This window comes from Dromiciops gliroides, chromosome 6 (assembly GCF_019393635.1).
Source record: "Dromiciops gliroides isolate mDroGli1 chromosome 6, mDroGli1.pri, whole genome shotgun sequence".
Lineage (NCBI taxonomy): Eukaryota > Metazoa > Chordata > Mammalia > Microbiotheria > Microbiotheriidae > Dromiciops > Dromiciops gliroides.
The window spans coordinates 220,012,187-220,030,652 of record NC_057866.1 but is presented as its reverse complement, the minus strand read 5'-3'; the positions used below and the strand labels follow the sequence as shown (position 1 = coordinate 220,030,652).

General features: G+C 35.4%; 1 protein-coding gene across 1 annotated transcript in view; it reads right to left on the bottom strand.

Moving 5' to 3' along the window:
• NDST4 (N-deacetylase and N-sulfotransferase 4) overlaps positions 1 to 18,466 on the bottom strand; it is a 376,202-nt gene that overhangs the window by 214,003 nt on the left and 143,733 nt on the right. The window contains 1 exon segment of the mRNA XM_043973174.1: positions 1,179 to 1,333. Within this exon segment, the coding sequence (XP_043829109.1) occupies positions 1,179 to 1,333 (155 nt within the window).

Sequence of the window (18,466 nt, the reverse complement as noted above, 5' to 3'; positions counted from 1 at the left end):
TTATTTTTTGTAGGACTTTTAATTTTAAGTAATGTATCAATAAATAATTCCTATTTCAAGATGGACAGGATCCCATTCATAATTTTAGAGATTTGCTAGTGTTTATTAGAATTTCCTTTAAAACTTGTTGATCAGTCTACATGCAAACTACTGGCATATATAGACAGTGAGGGTCCCAGTAGATAGGATCTCCAACAGTAGCCATGGGCCAGGCAGAAGAGGCCAGCTCCTTGCAGTGGCCCAGCCAATAGAAAAAGTTATTCCTCATGTAGCTTATATTTTTTAGAAGCTATAGGAAGCTACTAGACTTATCTCTTTGGGTTATTTAGATATTAGATGTACCACCATAATATAGACCTTACCTTGTCATATTTCATGAGATAATGATCTTAACTCCTAAGTTTGGGTGCCTTTTTGGAGGCAGCATGGTAGAGTGGACATCGACACTGCCTGAAGTCAGGGCACTAAAGTTCCTTTCCCAGCTCTATAGCAAGTCATTTATCTTCCCTGGCCTTAATTTCCTCATCTATCAAAAGGGGTGATAGATTAGATGGTTTGCAGAGTCCCTTTCAGCTCTAAATATGTGATCCTAAGAATCTTGGAGGTACTTTCCAGTTCTAAAGCCATGAAACAATGATGGGGACAAGGAGACATAGTGTGGCTTAATGTGTAGACTTGGAAATAAGAACGTCCGGCTTTAAGCCCTGCCTCTAAAATCATACCATGTGACCACCAACATAATCAAGGCAATTCCACCCTGAGATTTCACCACATTGTCAAAATCACAAACCTCATCTTCCACCTTACTCCGATTCCCCAAAGAACTAATAGATACATACTAAGCTCTCATGGTGAAAAGGGGAGATATCTCTTCCTTTGAGGAATTCATTACTTGTCAAAATTATGAAAGAGAAGAAAGTATTTCTGTTATTTTTTAAAATAATGCTTTTACTTATCTAATGTATAACCCTGCTTACATGAATTAAGTAGAATTTTATTCTGGAAACAAAAATCTCATATTTCATAAAAGCTTTTTTTTTGATTTTTGAAAATCTGACTAGTTTTGCCAAGTGTTATATTTTCCCAACATGGCCCAAAATTTAAATTTCCTGAAGCTATCCCTCCCTATTGAGGTGAGTCATTGAATTCAACATCACGACCCCATGGTAGGTACTCACTAGTGCAAACTCCTTGTTGAGAATCATCTGCTCCACCAGGGATGACTCGTTGTGGAAGAGATGAGGCTGCATGTGACTCCACATGTGAGGAAACCACCAGAACTCATCCACAGACCCCAGCAAGAGGTCATCCCCTTCATCTTCCTCTTCTGTTCCTATGAAATAAGTGAAAACTGGCTTCAGGAACAGGCAGAAAATGAGAAGCCGGCTCTGAATTCCCTCCTGTTGCTTTGAGAATAGACCCGCCTATTAGTTCAGTTTCAATAACAAGAGTTAAGTTCATATGTCAAAGAAGTAAAATATAGAAACAAAATTCAACTGCATATTAAGATATAGTAGTGTCCTTTTTTAGTAAAATGATTTTTAAAAGTATGTACTTGGCAGTCATCAACAAACAAACATTTGCACAAAGACAGAAAAGAGGATTGAATGTGAAACTCAATTCAATTTATCATGTACACCTTTAAAAAAAAGAATACATCAAATTGTACATGGTAGGACCAAAAGTTCTCTTCTTTTCTGTATGTCCCTTCTGAATGTGTTTCCTCTCTTCTGTTTTAAAATTTTTCATTAATGCTCTTTTAGAATTTCTGTCACCCTCCTCATCAAATAGAAATCATCTCTCTTGACAAATAGGTATAGTCAAAGAAAAAAAATGTCGTATTGTTCTTGTCATAAAATGTATGTCATTTTCTATCTTTAGTATATTGCCTATAATCCAAGAGGTGGGAAGGTGGGAATTATGTTTCATCATCAGTCTTTTGGAGTTGTGAGAATTGATCACACTTCTTAAATCTCTCAATGTTGTTCTTTTTATTGTTATATCAAAGTATAAATTATTCTAATTCTATGCACTTTACTCTTCAACAATTCATTCGTGTCTTCCCTTGTTTCTCTGAATCTGTCCTTTCATTATTTTTTGTGGTATAATAATATTTAATTATATCCATATACCAAAGGTATTTCTGAGCAAAGGCAATTGTTCAGCCATTCCCCAATTGACAGTACCCCCTTTTCTAGTTCTGTGCTATCACATAAAATGCTCATAACAGCAATCTTTGTGGGAGTTAAGAAGTGGAAACAAAAGTTACCCCATAAATGAGAATTGTTTGAGAAAACTATAAAATATGTATTTTCAGTAAGAAATCATGAATATGAGGAGTTCAAAGAAACAATGGAGGGTTTGTATTCCTGAAGGAAGAGCAAAACTGGCAGGACCAAGAGAACCATATAAATGCATAATGAATGATGGCAACAATATAAAGGGGCATGAATAAAGATTGGGTAAAGCAAGCTGACATATCCTAGGAAAGCATTCTCATTGGCTGTTACATGAAGGTGATAGAGAAGTGCCAATGTGAATGTTCTCTATGGGTATGCCAGTATCTGGGGCTTATGATTGATGAAAAGATCATTAAAAGAAAATGTAATTCCGAATAACTGAAAAATATGAAGATTCCTGGAAAAACCCATAACATATATGTCTCTCTTCATGGTACAGAGGTAGGACACTATTATTGCCCTAGTTTTACTAGTGTTAAAAACTAATTTATCTTTTCTACAAATCAATCTATAAAGACTTTTGAGTTCTGCCCCAGAAATAAACCACCATGATATAAAAGACAAAATGCAACAATACAATATTTTAAATTCATAAGTACTTTTAAAAGCAGGATAGTGACTCAAAAATTGTACCCTAGATTCTCCAATTTTATTGTAATGATCTTTGCAAATAGTTGGATGTTTTAAATTAAATTTAAATAGTTTTAACTCACAGCAATGGGAACTCAGCTGTGATTTTGAACATCCAGCTTTAGGTTCTTTGATCAGAGGATCATAGATTCAGAGCTGTCAGGGACCTCTGAGGCCCTTGAGTCTAATACCTGCACTTTATAGATGAGGAAACTGAGGTACAAAGAAATGAAGTGACTTGCCTAGGGTCACCCAGTTGGTAATTGTGTGAGGCAGGATTTTAATTAAAGTCTTCCTGACTTCAAGCTGATTCCTATATACTACATCATCCTGCCTTTAAAAATATAAAGGTCTCAAAAGCTGAAGCAGGGAAGCCCCAGGGCACCTGGGCAAAGCTTCTGTTTGGCATAATTTGCATCTCATGACCCTTGTGTCTTCAACCAGGCAGTCACTGTTTAGCGTTTGCTAGTGCACAAGTCAAATGGAGTCCAATTTGACCTCCTAGTACCAACCTAGCTCTCTCATGTTAATCCTATCAGCAGTGGTAAAAATTTGTTTTTTCTTTGGAAGACAGGTTGACAAAGTACCAAGACAGAAGGAGAACAGATGTTGTGAATAAAAAAAAAAGTTTGCTTTAGCATAGACTTATTTCTATCTATAAATACAATTGAAAATATATCCTGAATTAATAGGATAGTAATCCACATCCTTCTGTTGTCTATTGGCTATTATCTAATAATCAACAGAATACAAGTATAAACTTAATATGAATGAATGGGGTTAAGAATGTCATGTCAGTTCAGAATGCCTTTTAAATAAAATTTTGAATAAACATTAAATCATCTCCCTGAATTTCTCAGTTGATTATATTTCCTTCAAGATAATCACAGGTCCTGCAGGCAAGAAAATTCAACCAATATATATCGTGTGCCTACTATGTTCAGTCACTGTGTAAGATGACTGCACATAGTAGGTACATTGAATACTTTCTGTTCTCTAAGATAGAAGTTCTTAACCTGGGTCTATTAAATTTGTTGTTTTTATTGTTTAAATTTGATAGCTGTATTTCCATGTAATTAGTTTCCTTTGTAATTGTATGTCTTTTATTTTATGAATTTAAGAAACTTTCTGAGGATGGGGTCCATAACAGCTTTACATTATACTTTGGAGCATGACATGTACAGAGACAATAAAATATAAGATTATTTGAGGAGGGCAAAAGCATTGACAATAGAGTCACTTGTAAAAAAGAAAGGAAGGAAGGAAGGAAGGAAGGAAGGAAGGAAGGAAGGAAGGAAGGAAGGAAGGAAGGAAGGAAGGAAGGAAGGAAGGAAGGAAGGAAGGAAGGAAGGAAGGAAGGAAAGAAAACAGGAAAGGCTGCACAGAAAATGGGACCATTGAGCTGAATCTGGAAGGAATATAAGCTTCTAAAAGGTGAAGGGGAGTGGAGGGGGGCATTCTAGATCTTAGGGTGGCTTGTGGGACAATAACATGAGATTTAAAATTGAGTTTGGGGAATGGAGAATAGTCCAGTTCAGCTGGAAAGAGTACACAGAGCAAATCCACATGAAGAAGGCTGGAAAGATAAATAGTAGCAAAATTGTGATGGTTCCTAAAGGGTAGGCAGATAATTCCTTGTTTTAACCTAAAAACAGTAAAAATAAGGAGTCTTTGATGGTTTTAGAGGAGTGAAATGAACTGGTTAGTCTTTTAATGGGGAATACACCCTCTTGGTGTGTATGTGTGTGTGTGTGTGTGTGTGTGTGTGAGAGAGAGAGAGACAGATAGACAGACAGACAAACAGACAGAGACAGAGAGACAGAGAGGGACAGAGAAAGACAGAAACAGATTTTCAAAGGTTGTATAATCCCTTGTGAGGTACGTTTTAGGAAAAAAAAATCCTTTATAAGTATGAGTTGTGTTGGATGACTACTGAGGTCCTTCTAATTCTGAAGAGCCTCTGATTTGTAAAGAATGAATTGTTATTTGAGGTTTTTATGCCTAGGCATGCACTGGTCTGGGGCTCTGCAAACCGTAGGGTGCTCTATCCACTGGTTGTAGCTGTTGCCAGGGTGCTGGCACCTCCGGTCATCACCACTCACTGATGCCTACATGGGCCTGGCAAAATTATAATGATTGGAAGCCTAGTGAGGGCAGTCATGTGACTGTCAGAGTGGCCATCCCATTGGCTGGGACTGTGTGGGGTTTTTCTGGGATTGGGGGAGGAGGATTGGACATTCTAGCTGGAGGCTGGAATGACAGGAGTTATACTGAGATTTCTCAGCTGACTCTTGGGCGGTGGTATCTTTTGAGGTTGTAGAATTTCCCTTTTCCCATTTTATTTCCTTTCCCTCAATCCTACTGATCCTGTTTGTTTGTTTGTGTGTGTGTGTGTGTGTGTGTGTTTAAGTTCGTTATTGTTAAAATAAATCCTGTTCTGTTTTGAGGGATGCTGCAGGTATCTTTCCTTGCACCAATATTGCGGCGAGCCCCTTAGTTAACACTCCCCAATTAAAAATTGGTCTCCACAGATTTCATGTTTCTAAAACATCATTTTAATAGGATGAATTTAATAGGATTTACAAGATTATTTTTAGGATTGATTAGTGAAAGGCTAGAAGCAGGAAGAACCTAGTTCTAGGAAGCAATTAAAATAATCCTGACAGGAGTTGATGAGTTTTAGATAGATAGATAGATAGATAGATAGATAGATAGATAGATAGATAGATAGATAGACAGATAGATAGATAGAGATATATAGATATAGATGTGTGTGTATATGCTTGTATATATATATATATAATGTATACACACATATATATACACATATTCACATATATACATATGTATATACACACACACACACACATACATACATACACATGATCTATACATTTGATAAGGGGACAGCTAGGTCTTGCATTGGATAGAACACTGGCCCTGAAATCAGGAGGACCTGAGTTTAAATCTCACTCCAGACACTAGCTATGTGACTTTGGGCAAGTCACTTAACCTCAATTTCCTTAAACATCTGGGGTCATCTCCAGTCATCCTGATATATATCTTGCCACTGGACCCAGATGGCTCTGAAGGAGAGAGTGAGGTTGATGACCTTGCACAGTCCTCCCTTACCTAAATCCAGTTCAGTGCAAGTCATGACATCACCCCAATGTCATGGTCCTCTTTGAAAACAAAGGACAAACAACAACAACAACATTTTGTGAAAAGTCTGCTGAATGTTGATATCAGTATGGTGTTAGAATCTTGACAATTCCTGGAAGATCTTAGAATTGGAAGGTACTTTTTATAATTCCATAATCTTATATATGAAGAAACTGAGCAACAAGGAGAGTTTATCTTTGATTATAAGCTCTGAAGCAAAGTTAATTTGCTTCTTCTATCACCTTAACACAGAGGCTTGGTTATAAAAGTGTTAGCAGTAGCAGCTGTGGGGTTCAGCAATGGCTTCACCTTGAAGGTAGTACTTGACCTGAGTTTTTTTTTTTTTAAAGAAGGCCTCTATGAGGGAGAAGAAAAGAGGGAGTGGATTCCACACATGGGGAAGAGTCAGTGCAAATTCACGGAGATGAAAAATAGCATTCTTTGTGAGGAACAGAGACAAAGCCAGTTTGGCTGGATTGTGAAGTACCATTCTATTTACATGAAGAAATAAAAGCTTTCATCTATGTTGATGATATTACTGCTACTTTAAGACTATAAAAGAAGGACTTATCTGAAAAAAAGCCTATCCTAATAGATGAAGAATAAATTTGCTTGTTTGTTTTAAAGAGAGCTTTGCTTAGAGATGGCAGGTAGGTACCAGGCCTAGAGTCAGGAAGACCCAAGTTCAAATCTGCCCTCAAGAACTTACAGACTTTATGTCCCAGGACAAAGCACTTTATCTCTCTCTGCCTAAGTTTCCCTATCTTTTAAAATGTGGCTAATAATAACATTTACCTTGAAGGGTTGTTGCGAGGATCAAATGAAATAAAAATTGTCAAGTATAGTGCCTGGTAAATATAGAAATTTAAAAAGTGATTATTGACTTTATGCTACAAATAACATTAAAAAATTTTACTGTCAAGTATATTTCTCTAGGGCATCCTGAATATGAAACACTGAACATAAAGTTGCATTAATCTGACCATCCAATCACTATAAAAAGGAGAAGGAAGAGGAATATCAGTAGGAAGAGAAGGGAAAGGAAGAGGAGGTAGATGAGAATAGTAATAATGCTTCTGACTTGTTTCTTACTCTTAACTTGATAGAATGAGAAATAACCTAGGAGTTATTTTAAAATATTTGAATGAGTAAAAGTCAAACTACTTTACCTATAATTATTCCCAGTGTATTATGAATATTTCACTTTGAGAATACCTTTCATTTAATGCAAGCTCTGTTGCTCTGTGATAGAAAGGATGGGGGCACAACAATCAGGTTATGGCTTTACTCTGAAGCCCATTTCATAGCTTGGAACAAATATATGAATCACTGATGATGAAGTGTTGGGAAGAATTATTTTATTAGAGTTTGGGTTTATTTAGATGCACTCCCCATGAACTTGGGAATAATACTTAAACCTTGACTGCATAGATCACTGCTCATGTTAGACATTATAGTTCTGTATACAGGTGATAACTCAAGAATCCATGATCTATGTTTTTGGAGGTAGAAGTGCCTTAATGAGAAATACTAATCTAAGGTTCACTGCTGGATTATTATAGAACTAATATTTCATTTGCTTACCTCAATACATGAGATCATTACATTACCATATGGCTTACCACACTCTGCTTAAATGGAAAAACAGAGGCTTAGAATTAAAACGTGATGACATGGAACAAAACTTCTGGGGCCAGAGCCAAGATGGCAGAGTAGAGAAAGCATTCCGCTGAGATCTACCAATATGTCCCTCCAAACAACTTTACAATGATGCCTCAAATAAAAATCTGGAGTGATAGAGCCAACAATAGTTCAGAGTGATACATTCTTCCATCCCAAGACAGCTTAGGAGGTCAAAAAGAGAGATCTGTGATACAGTTGTGGATGATGGTCCAGAGTCCACATAGATGAAACACCAGTGGTGGGCCCAAGTGGTAGTGGTGACAGAAGCAACTGCAGCTTTGGGACCTCTCAAGTCATAGACGGTAATGGAACCTGGCAACCAGTTATAAAGAGATTACAAGGGACTCTGTGCTAGCAACAGATGGAAGGCCAGATACTGTTTACATGTTCACTACCTACATCTACTTCTGGATCAAAGTTCAAGGGCAGACAAGAATGCTTTTGATCAAAAGGAAAAAGGAGCCCCTAGGAGCAATACCACTCGCAATTCGAAGAAAACAGGAGCCTTGAGGGTCAAGATAAATTGCCATCATAATTCAGATAAACCAAAAGCAAAAATAGACCTAATTAAAAAGAGATTAGCAGGGAAAAGACATCTTGTTTAAAGCAATCATAGACAATAAATTAATAACAATACTAAATATATGCATGCCAAATGGTATAGCATTTTAATTCTTAAGGTAAAAATTAAATTATTACAGGATGAAACAAACAATAAAACTATACTAGTGAGGGACCTCAAATTTACCTTCTTAAAGCTACACAATTTTGACTATGAAATAAATAAAAAGAAGGTAAAGGAGATGAATAGAATCTTAGACAAGTTAGATATGATAGACATCTGGGGGAAACTGAATGGGAATAGAAAGGAGTATACCTTTTCTAAACTGTACATGGCACCTTCACAAAAACTGACTATATATTTGGGCATAAAACCCTCAGCCACATACAGAAAAGCAAAAATATTAAATGTACTCTTTTCATATGACTATGCAATAAAAATTCATTCAATAAAGGGCCATGGGAACAAAGATTAAAATTTAAATGGAACCTAAAAAATCTATTCCTAAAGAACAAACCATCAATAATTTCACTGAAGAGGATAACAATGAGAAAACATTCTAAAATTTGTGGGCAATACTTAGAGTACAATTTATATCTCTAAACACATACATCAATAAAAAAGAGAAAGAACATACCAATGAACTGGGCATGCAACTAAAGAAGAAGAAGAAAAAAAAACAAATTAAAAACCACCAATTAAACACCAAAATTGAAATCTGGAAAATCAAAAGAGAGATTAATAAAATTGAAAGTAAAAAAGAACCATTTAACTAATAAATAAAACTAGGAGTTGATGTTATGAAAAAATACACAAACCATTGGTTAATTTTATTTTTAAAAAGAAGAAAAGCAAATTACTAGAATAAAAATTGAAAAGAGTGAATGTATCATCAATGAAGATGAAATTAAAGTGATAAAAGACATTATTTTGCCCAGTGATATGCCAGTAAAATTGACAATATAATTGAAATGGATAAATATTTACAAAAATATAAATTACCCAGATTAACAGAAGAGGAAATGGAATGCTTAAATAACCCTATCTCAGAAAAAAGAAATTGATGAGCTCCCTAAGAAAAAAATTCCTCAGAACCAGATGGGTTGACAAGAGAATTCTACCAAACATTTAAGGAATAAATCACACCAATTTTGTATAAACTACTAGAAAACCAGATAAAGAATGAGTCCTCCTAAATTCCTTTTATGACAAAATTATACTTTTCTTTTTTTTTTTTTTTGGTGAGGCAATTGGGGTTAAGTGTCTTGCCCAGGGTCACACAGCTAGTATATGTCAAGTGTGTGAGGCCATATTTGAACTCAGGTCTTCCTGACTCCAGGACCAGTGCTCTATCCACTGCACTACCTAGCTGCTCCAACACCATCTAGCTGCCCCCATAAATATACTTTTGATACCTAAACCAGGAAGAGAAAAAACAGAAAAGGACAACTATGAACCAATTTCCCTAATGAAGATTGATGCAAAATGTTTAAATAAAATACTACCAAAGACATTACAGCAATATATCAAAAAAATTATATACTATGGCCAGATGGGATTTATTCCAGCAGTGTAAGGATGGTTCAATATTAGGAAAAACATCATCATAGTTAACCATATCAATAATAAAAACAACAAAATCATATGATTATCTCAATTGCTTTAGAAAAAGTCAACTCTTTATGAGCCATTTTGGGATTTCCTTGGCAAAGATACTGGAACAGTCTGCCACTTCATTCTCCAAATCATTTTATAGATGAGGAAATGTAGACTAACAAGGTTATGTGACTTACTCAGGGGTATATAGATAATAAGTATCTGAAGACAGATTTGAACTCAGGAAGAGACTCCAGACTCCAGGCCCAGTGCTCTATACAGTGTGCCAACAAGCTGCCTTGCAAAATGACTATAGACAATATAAAATACTTGGGGGTTCACCTGTCAAGATAAACCCAGGGAATAGATAAATACAATTATAAAGTACTTTTCACACAAATTAAGACAGATCTGAATAATTGGTGAAATTAATTACTCATGATTAGGCAATGTCAATATAATAAAAAAAAGAATTCTGAATATGTTAACTTACTTATTTAGTACCATTCCAATTAAACTACCAAAGAGCTATTTTATAGAGTTTTAAAAATAATAACAAAATTTATCTGGAAGAACATCAGGTTAATACCAAGAGAATCAACAAAAAATGTGAAAGAAGGCAGACTAGCAATTTCATATTTGAAACTATATTACACAGTGGTAATCACTCATCAAAAAAACCTGACACTGGCTATGAAATATAGTGATAGTTCAGTGGGATAAATTAGGTAACCAGTGCATGACCACAGTAATTGAGTGCTTGATAAACTCAAAGATCCATGCTTCGGGGGTAAGAACTCAACATTTGACAAAAAATGCTGGAGAAACTGGACAGTAATTTGGCAGAAACTAGCCATAGACTAACATCTCAAACCATATATCAAGATAAGATCAAAATGGATAAAATATTTAGATATTAAGGGTGATATCATAAGCAAATTATGGGAGCATGGAAAAATTTACCCATAAAATCTACAGAGAAAATAAGAGTTTATGAAAAACAAGAGATAGAGAGGATCACAGGAAGTAAAATGAATAATTTTGCTTACATGAAATTTTAAAAAAAGTTTTTGCACAGACAAAATGAAGGCAGCCAAAATTAGAAGGAAAACAGGAAACTGGGAAGAATTTTTATAGCAAGTTTTTCTGAAAAAGGCTTCATTTCTCAAATATGCAGATAACTGAACCAAATTTATTTTAAAAAGGGCCATTTTGAGAAATAGAAATCAAAAATATCAATAATTACATGAAAACATGCTGCAACTCACTACTAATTAGAGAAATGCAAATTAAAAATCTCTGAAGTACCACCTGCCACCTGTCAGATTAGCTAATATTACAGAAAAGGAAACTGACAAATACTGGAGGAGATGTGGAAAAATTGGGACACTAATGCATTGTTGGTTGAATTGTGAATTGGTCTACCAATTCTGGAGAAAATTTTGGAGCCATGCCCAAAGGGCTATAAATCTGTACATATTCTCTCACTATATCCCAAAGGGTTTTTTTTAAAAGGGGGGAAGGACCTATTTGTACAAAAATATTCATTGCACCTGTTTTTGTTGGCAAAGAATTAGAAATTGAAGGAATGCCAATAAATTGGGGATTGGTTGAACAAGTTGTAGCATATGATTGTGATGGAATACTATTGTGTTATAAGAAGTGATAAGCACAATGATCTCAGAAAAACCTGGGAAGATTTAAATGAACTCCTATAAAGTGAATTTAGCAGAACTAGGAGACTATTGTATACAGCAAGGGCAATATTCATTGGAAGGATAAATACTGAAGCTTATTTTGGCCACATAATTAGAAGACTGGCATCACTGGAAAAGAGCCTGATATTGGGAAATATTGAAGGCAAAAGAAAAAGGGGGCAGCAGAGCATGAGATGGACAGAGAGATAGAAATAATGAGCCTGAACTTGGATAGACTTCAAGAGATAGTTTCTAGAAAAAATAATAATGAATAATGTGTTAGTAACTCAGATCAAGTAAAAAGGCAATTCTCTTCTTTTTACTAAGAAGTAGGAAATAACCTTACTGGCTAGGGCTATTATTTGGGAGAAAAAGACTGGTAAAATATTTGGTTCATTAGAAAATTATGTTGAATTGTCCATGTGGAAAAAATCACATGTGTGTGTGTGTGTGTGTGTGTGTGTGTGTCCATAATAGAGGCATTCATTTCAGACCACTAAATTTCAATGATATAATTAAAAATCCACTATTCAATACATGGCAATTTTTTTAATGTCCTCAAAAGTTTAAGCTAAGAATAAATAAGCTTCTTCATCAGAGATTTTCAAACAAGTCTCAAGATGAAGGGATTGAGTGTGAGACAGGTGCGTCAAAGATGCAGCCCTCGGCTGCCTCATCAACATAGGTTCAGCTAATATCAGAAGACTGACTCCAAGCCAACAGAAGAGTACAATGAGTAGTCATGACATAGAAGATGCTTGGGGTGGGGGTGGGGCGCAGATGTACACAGATAAGCTCACACACTATTTCCCTGTGTTCCTTCCCAGGTTCAGATAAACAAATGCATCATGCTTGAGAGAAATGTGTTTAGGATAAGATGAACTATTATATTGTGGGGAAATTCTCTGGAGTACAGAAAGTGGCACTTAAAAAGAACAATTGGAAAATAGAAATATTTTTCAGAAGTTGAAAGAGGTAGAGAATGAGACATAGTTGCTCAGGATATAGGTTATCAAATTGCTCAATAAAATATGGCTATGAATCAGAATATTCGTGTGCTTGTTTACTCCTCATCCTTGACACTATTTGACTCTATTGGCCATAATCTCTTAAATAATCTCTCTTCTCTTGTTTTATATGACATTACTCTATTTTGATTCTCTCACTACATCTTTATCTCCTGCACTGGATCAGTCACTCATTCAGCCAATGGATATTTATTAAACACTTCTTATGTCCAGGCACCATGCTAAATGCTAGGGATGCAAAACCATGATGCATCCCTTCAAGGAGTTCACAGTCCAATGGGAAAGCAATATGCAAATAACCACATGTGTATTAAAGAAACACACACACAGTGTGTGTGTGTTTAGATACATATTTATATATGTATATAGAGAGATACCCCCATATATACATGTACATCATATAACTAGAGAGGAGAATATAACCAGGCTAACAGGGTGATGAACATTGTAAAAGACTGCAGTTTCTTTCCTTTCTGAAGCTCCCAAATTGATGACTTCATCAGCTACCATGGGTTCAATTATCATCCCTTTGTAGATAATGCATATATTTATATTGCTAGTCCTGCTATATTTCTTGAGCTCTAGACCCATAGCACTAATTGCTTTTTGGATATCTTCAAACAGATGTCTCACAGACATCTAAAAATCGACATGTACGGAACAGAACTCATTATCTCCATCCCACCCCTAATCAATTTCCCTTCCCAACTTCTCCACTGCTGTTGAAGATTCCATCATTTGTTCTAGTCACCCAGGCCCACAACCACAATGTCATATTCAGTTCCTTACATTCAGTCATTCCATATGTCCAATGAGTTGCTAAATCTTGTTTCTATCTCTTAAACATGTCTCCTTCTCTCCATTCCCACATCCACCAACCTAGTATAAACCCTCTCACATCTTGCCTTAGCAATGGAAATAATCTTTTAATCAGTTTCCCTGCCTTCATGATTCACACAGTCACCAAAATATCTTAACTAAATAGTTGGTCTGACCATATCACACTCCTATTTAATACTCCCTATTGTTACTCCTGGTAACTTCTAGGGCCTTTAAACATTATAACATGGCCATAATCTACCTTTACAGTGTTCCTGTACATTACTTCCCTCATGTGCAATTCTGGAATTTGCCTTTCTTGATATTCCTCAGATATAATGCCTCATCTCATATATGTACCTGGCTTGTTTCCCAGACTTGGATAATTCTTCCTTATCTGTTCCTCTTGGCATCTCTGGTCTGCCTGTTATAATTAGCTGAAGTACCAGTATGTGGTTTCTTCTGGTCCTAACCCTATTGCTACTCTCCCCTTTCTGGTTACCTTATACATGTTTTCTGTGTGTTTTGTAGATAACTATATATGTGTACATTGTCTTCTCCATTATAATGTAAACTCATTGAGAAGAACTGTTTGACTTTTATATTGTATCTCCAGTGCCTGGAAAATAGGAAGTAACTAGTAGGTGTTTCAGGATTGTTTTGTTGTAAAACTAGGTTATCATATGAGGCAGTCTATGGATTATCACGTATTCCACACAGGAAAAAAAGTCTTTAATTCTTTGAACCCAAATGTCTATGTAGTGAAAACTCCAAATTAGAAATGGATGATATGTATCCCACTATTAAAGTTGCTTTATTTTGGTGGGGAGATACTGTGACATGGCCACATCAGAGAAGTTTACTGTGCTTCTGGAATGCAGCCACATCTCTGCTGAGTTTCTGAGTGTCATCTGGGTGGAAATCACTTTTTGAAGGCAACTGAAATCTACACTGGCCCATATGGTCGTGATGACGGCACACTACAGATCATCTGTAACACTTCACTCTGACCCTTACACTGACCCAAGTCATAGTTTTCAGACTCCCTGTAGCCCCTGTCCAGAGTGCTGACACAGTTGCTATTGTGAGGTCTAGATTAAAAATATGATTAAAAAAAAAAAAGAAACCAAAGTTTCAAAGCTAGAATTTATGGTATTGCATATTTTAAAGCTTAATATATTCCATCTTAGTTTAAAATATGCTATACAATGTTGCATTTCCTTTGTGTACAAATTTGTACAGGTTACAATACACATCTGCTTAATTTACATACTGTTATAGTGCTTTATGGGGCAGCAAGTGACATTGCAGATAAAATACTAAGCCTGGAGTCAGGAAGATTCACTTTCCTAAGTTCAAATCTAGGCTCAGACACTTATTAGCTGTGTGGCCCTACCAATATGTCCCTCCAAACAACTTTACAATGATGCCTCAAATAAAAATCTGGAGTGATAGAGCCAACAATAGTTCAGAGTGATACATTCTTCCATCCCAAGACAGCTTAGGAGGTCAAAAAGAGAGATCTGTGATACAGTTGTGGATGATGGTCCAGAGTCCACATAGATGAAACACCAGTGGTGGGCCCAAGTGGTAGTGGTGACAGAAGCAACTGCAGCTTTGGGACCTCTCAAGTCATAGACGGTAATGGAACCTGGCAACCAGTTATAAAGAGATTACAAGGGACTCTGTGCTAGCAACAGATGGAATTCACTTAAACCTGTTGGCCTCATTTTCCTCATCTTTTAAAAAGAGTTAGAGAAATAAATGACAAACCATTCCAATATTTTTGCAAAGAAAACCCCAAAGGGGTCATGAAGAGTTGGATATGACTGAAATGACTGAACAACTACAACAAATAGTGCTTTACAAAGTACTGTAGATGAATGAGCAAAAAAGAATGATTTTGCTGTGATGATAATGATAATTTAGTTGTTTGGTGACTTAAGTATAACAATTCTCTTGATTATAATTTATTCTCTAACTGTTAAAAATACCTGGAAATGTAAGATGATATTTTGGAGATTATATGTATGAATGTATTATACATAGGAAATAAAAGCACTGGCCCTGTCCGAGACCATGAATATAAATCCCATCTCAGATATGTTGTGACCATAGTTTTCTTATTCACAAAATTATTGGTTTACAATAGATGTTTTCTGAGATCTCTTCCATTTCTAGATTTATAATCCTAAGTATTTAATGAACTTTAAAGCACTATACAAATGTGAGAACTTATATAATTATGGGTTGTGGGGAGATTTGGAGGAAGAATATCTAGATTTGAGTCTTAGAGCTGCCATTTATTAATTGATATGACCTTGAGCAAGTCTCTTACCCTCTGAGATTAATTTTTACCATTTATTAAATGGGCATAATAATACTTGACTCAGGGCCATTGTAAGGATAAAAATTACATATTATATATATGTACATATATGTGTGTGAGTATGAAAACAATGCATGCTATAACACTTAATTTTATATAAATGGTTTAATTTTCAATTTTTTGTGTACAATCAAAGAAGAAGAAAACTGACTCCATCCTGGAACAATCTTAACAATCGGAAGTAATATGAAAAAAATGTTCTTGTAAAATCACAAGGATGCTTAACTATTTTAGAACATTAAAAATAGATATCACATGGTTAGTATGTAAACATAGAAAGAGCAAAACCTTATTAACACTTCTATTTTCCAATTTTGCTAATTCATTCCTTCTTTAAGCCTATAAAATATAAATCTGTACCCTATAAAATGAGGATAATATTAGAGCAATTTGACTCAGTTTCCCTTGTTTAAAAAAAGTAAAATTTTGGGCTTATGAAATAATACTTGGTTTAATTAGTTTTACTTTTTTTTTTTACTACCAGGTTATTATAATTATTTTTAAGAAATTGGCATGGTGAAAACTTCAACATTTATTCTAAAGTAAATATTGATCTAAGTACAATTGATTCACTTTAACTTCCAAAAGTAAAAATTGCTTTCACAAAAAACCCAATCCTTATAAAAGAGAAAGGTTATAATATCACAAAGGGGAAAATGTAATCTTTTTTTAAAATTTCTTGCCAGAAACATATCAAACACTATGGAAGACTTGATATTTTGTTTGCATTTCTGTTCTCTTAGGTTTTATTTTTTATTTACAGTCAAAAAGGAAACATTTCTAGCTTCATTCTTGTATCTGTTAACATTTACTTTCCTTTTGTTACCTGATTTATGAAGAGGCATGTCAGTCCAACACTAATTAAGTGCAATGAAGCATTTAGAACTAAACAAATACAACAACATTGTTAGGAGAATTATGTTTAGGAACATTTTAATGCTATTACCTTATGGTGTATAGCATTTGAAGGATGAGAAATATCAATTGCAAACCAGTGATGGATACAACAGTCGGGAATAAAGGGAATCTGTCATTGCTCCGGATATATGCCATCAACATACTCCATAACAATAAGCATTGTGAATCAGAAAGCTTATGTGCTGTAGAATCAGCATACCATGTATGATCTCCTGGCTTTATTCACTTCAAAATGCATCAGTTCATATAAGTCTTCCCAAGTTTTTCTCAAACTATCCCAGTCATCATTTTTATAGCACAATAGTATTCTATCACAATTTGCTCATCCACTGCCTATTTGATGAATATTTCCTTAATTTCCAATTTGCCACCAAAAATGAAACTAAAATCTATTTTTTAAAGATGTTTACTTTGAAAGCTATATGTAGAGTAGGTTGCAGTAGGGAAAGATTTGACACAGAGAGACCAATTAGGAGACTTGCTTTACCTTGTAGTTTAGATGAAAGGTGTTGAGAGTGTAGTATGGTGATGAGTGTGAGAGTAGAAATAAGGAGATATACATGAGAGATTTTGGGGAAGCGGTTATTACAAGATTTGCGTACTAATTTGATAGAGTGGGTGAAGGAATGACTCAATAATGACAAAGTTTATGAACATAGGTATCTCAAAGATTGTGGGATGACAATGTCATTGGCAGAAATAAAATCTATGTTTGGAAAATTGACTTTTTTCATTAATATTTACTTGTTATCATTTACTCCTTAAAAAAATAGAAGCTAGGAGAAGAGTAATTGTGTGTGAGTCTATTACTAGACTCAAAGAAGCACATAATTTGAGAGTTGAAAGGGACTTTAGCATTCATTTAGTTCAAAGTCCAACTAAAAGGAAATTGTGCTTTAACATGCTTGACAACTGGCCCCTCAGTCTTTGTTTGAAAACTTACAATTAGCAAGAACCCCTTATCTCTCTCTCTCTGGTTTGGTGAGGTAATTGGGGTTAAGTGATTTGCCCAGGGTCACACAGGCAGTAAGTGTTAAATGTCTGAGGACAGATTTGAACTCAGGTCCTCCTGAATCCAGGGCCAGTGCTCTATCCACTGCACCACCTAGCTGCCCCGAACCCCTCATTACTTGAGGCCTTCAGCTCCACCTTTGCATAACTCTAATTGTTATAAATACTTTCTCAACATCAAGCCTAAATATATCTCTTTTCAGCTTCCACCCTTCACTCCTAGTCTTGCCTTTTGGGGACAGCCAGAACATGTCAATTTCTCTTCCCTATGATGACTCATAAGATACTTGAATATGGTTATTCATGTAATAGGGCTTGTAAGATTTGAATAAGGTGGTTTAGCTTTTAAAATGACTTTTCAACAATTACATTCTCTATTCAAGGTTGGATATTTTTCTGTTCAGCATAAATGGGATTTGCTTTATTTTCATACTATATGTCAATGAGTCTGATTCTCACCCTTACATCTGAATTGTACCAAGATAAGCTACCTCTGTTTATTTAATATTTCCCGTTTTATCATGGGTCTTAATAACTTCAATTCATATTTTTTTTTGTGGGGCAATTGGGGTTAAATGACTTGCCCAGGGTCACACACAGCTAGTAAGTGTCAAGTGTCTGAGGCCGGATTTGAACTCAGGTACTCCTGAATCCAGGGCCCGTGCTTTTTCCACTGTGCCACCTAGCTGCCCCCTTCAATTCATATTTAATCTAAGTGTGATCAAAGAAAA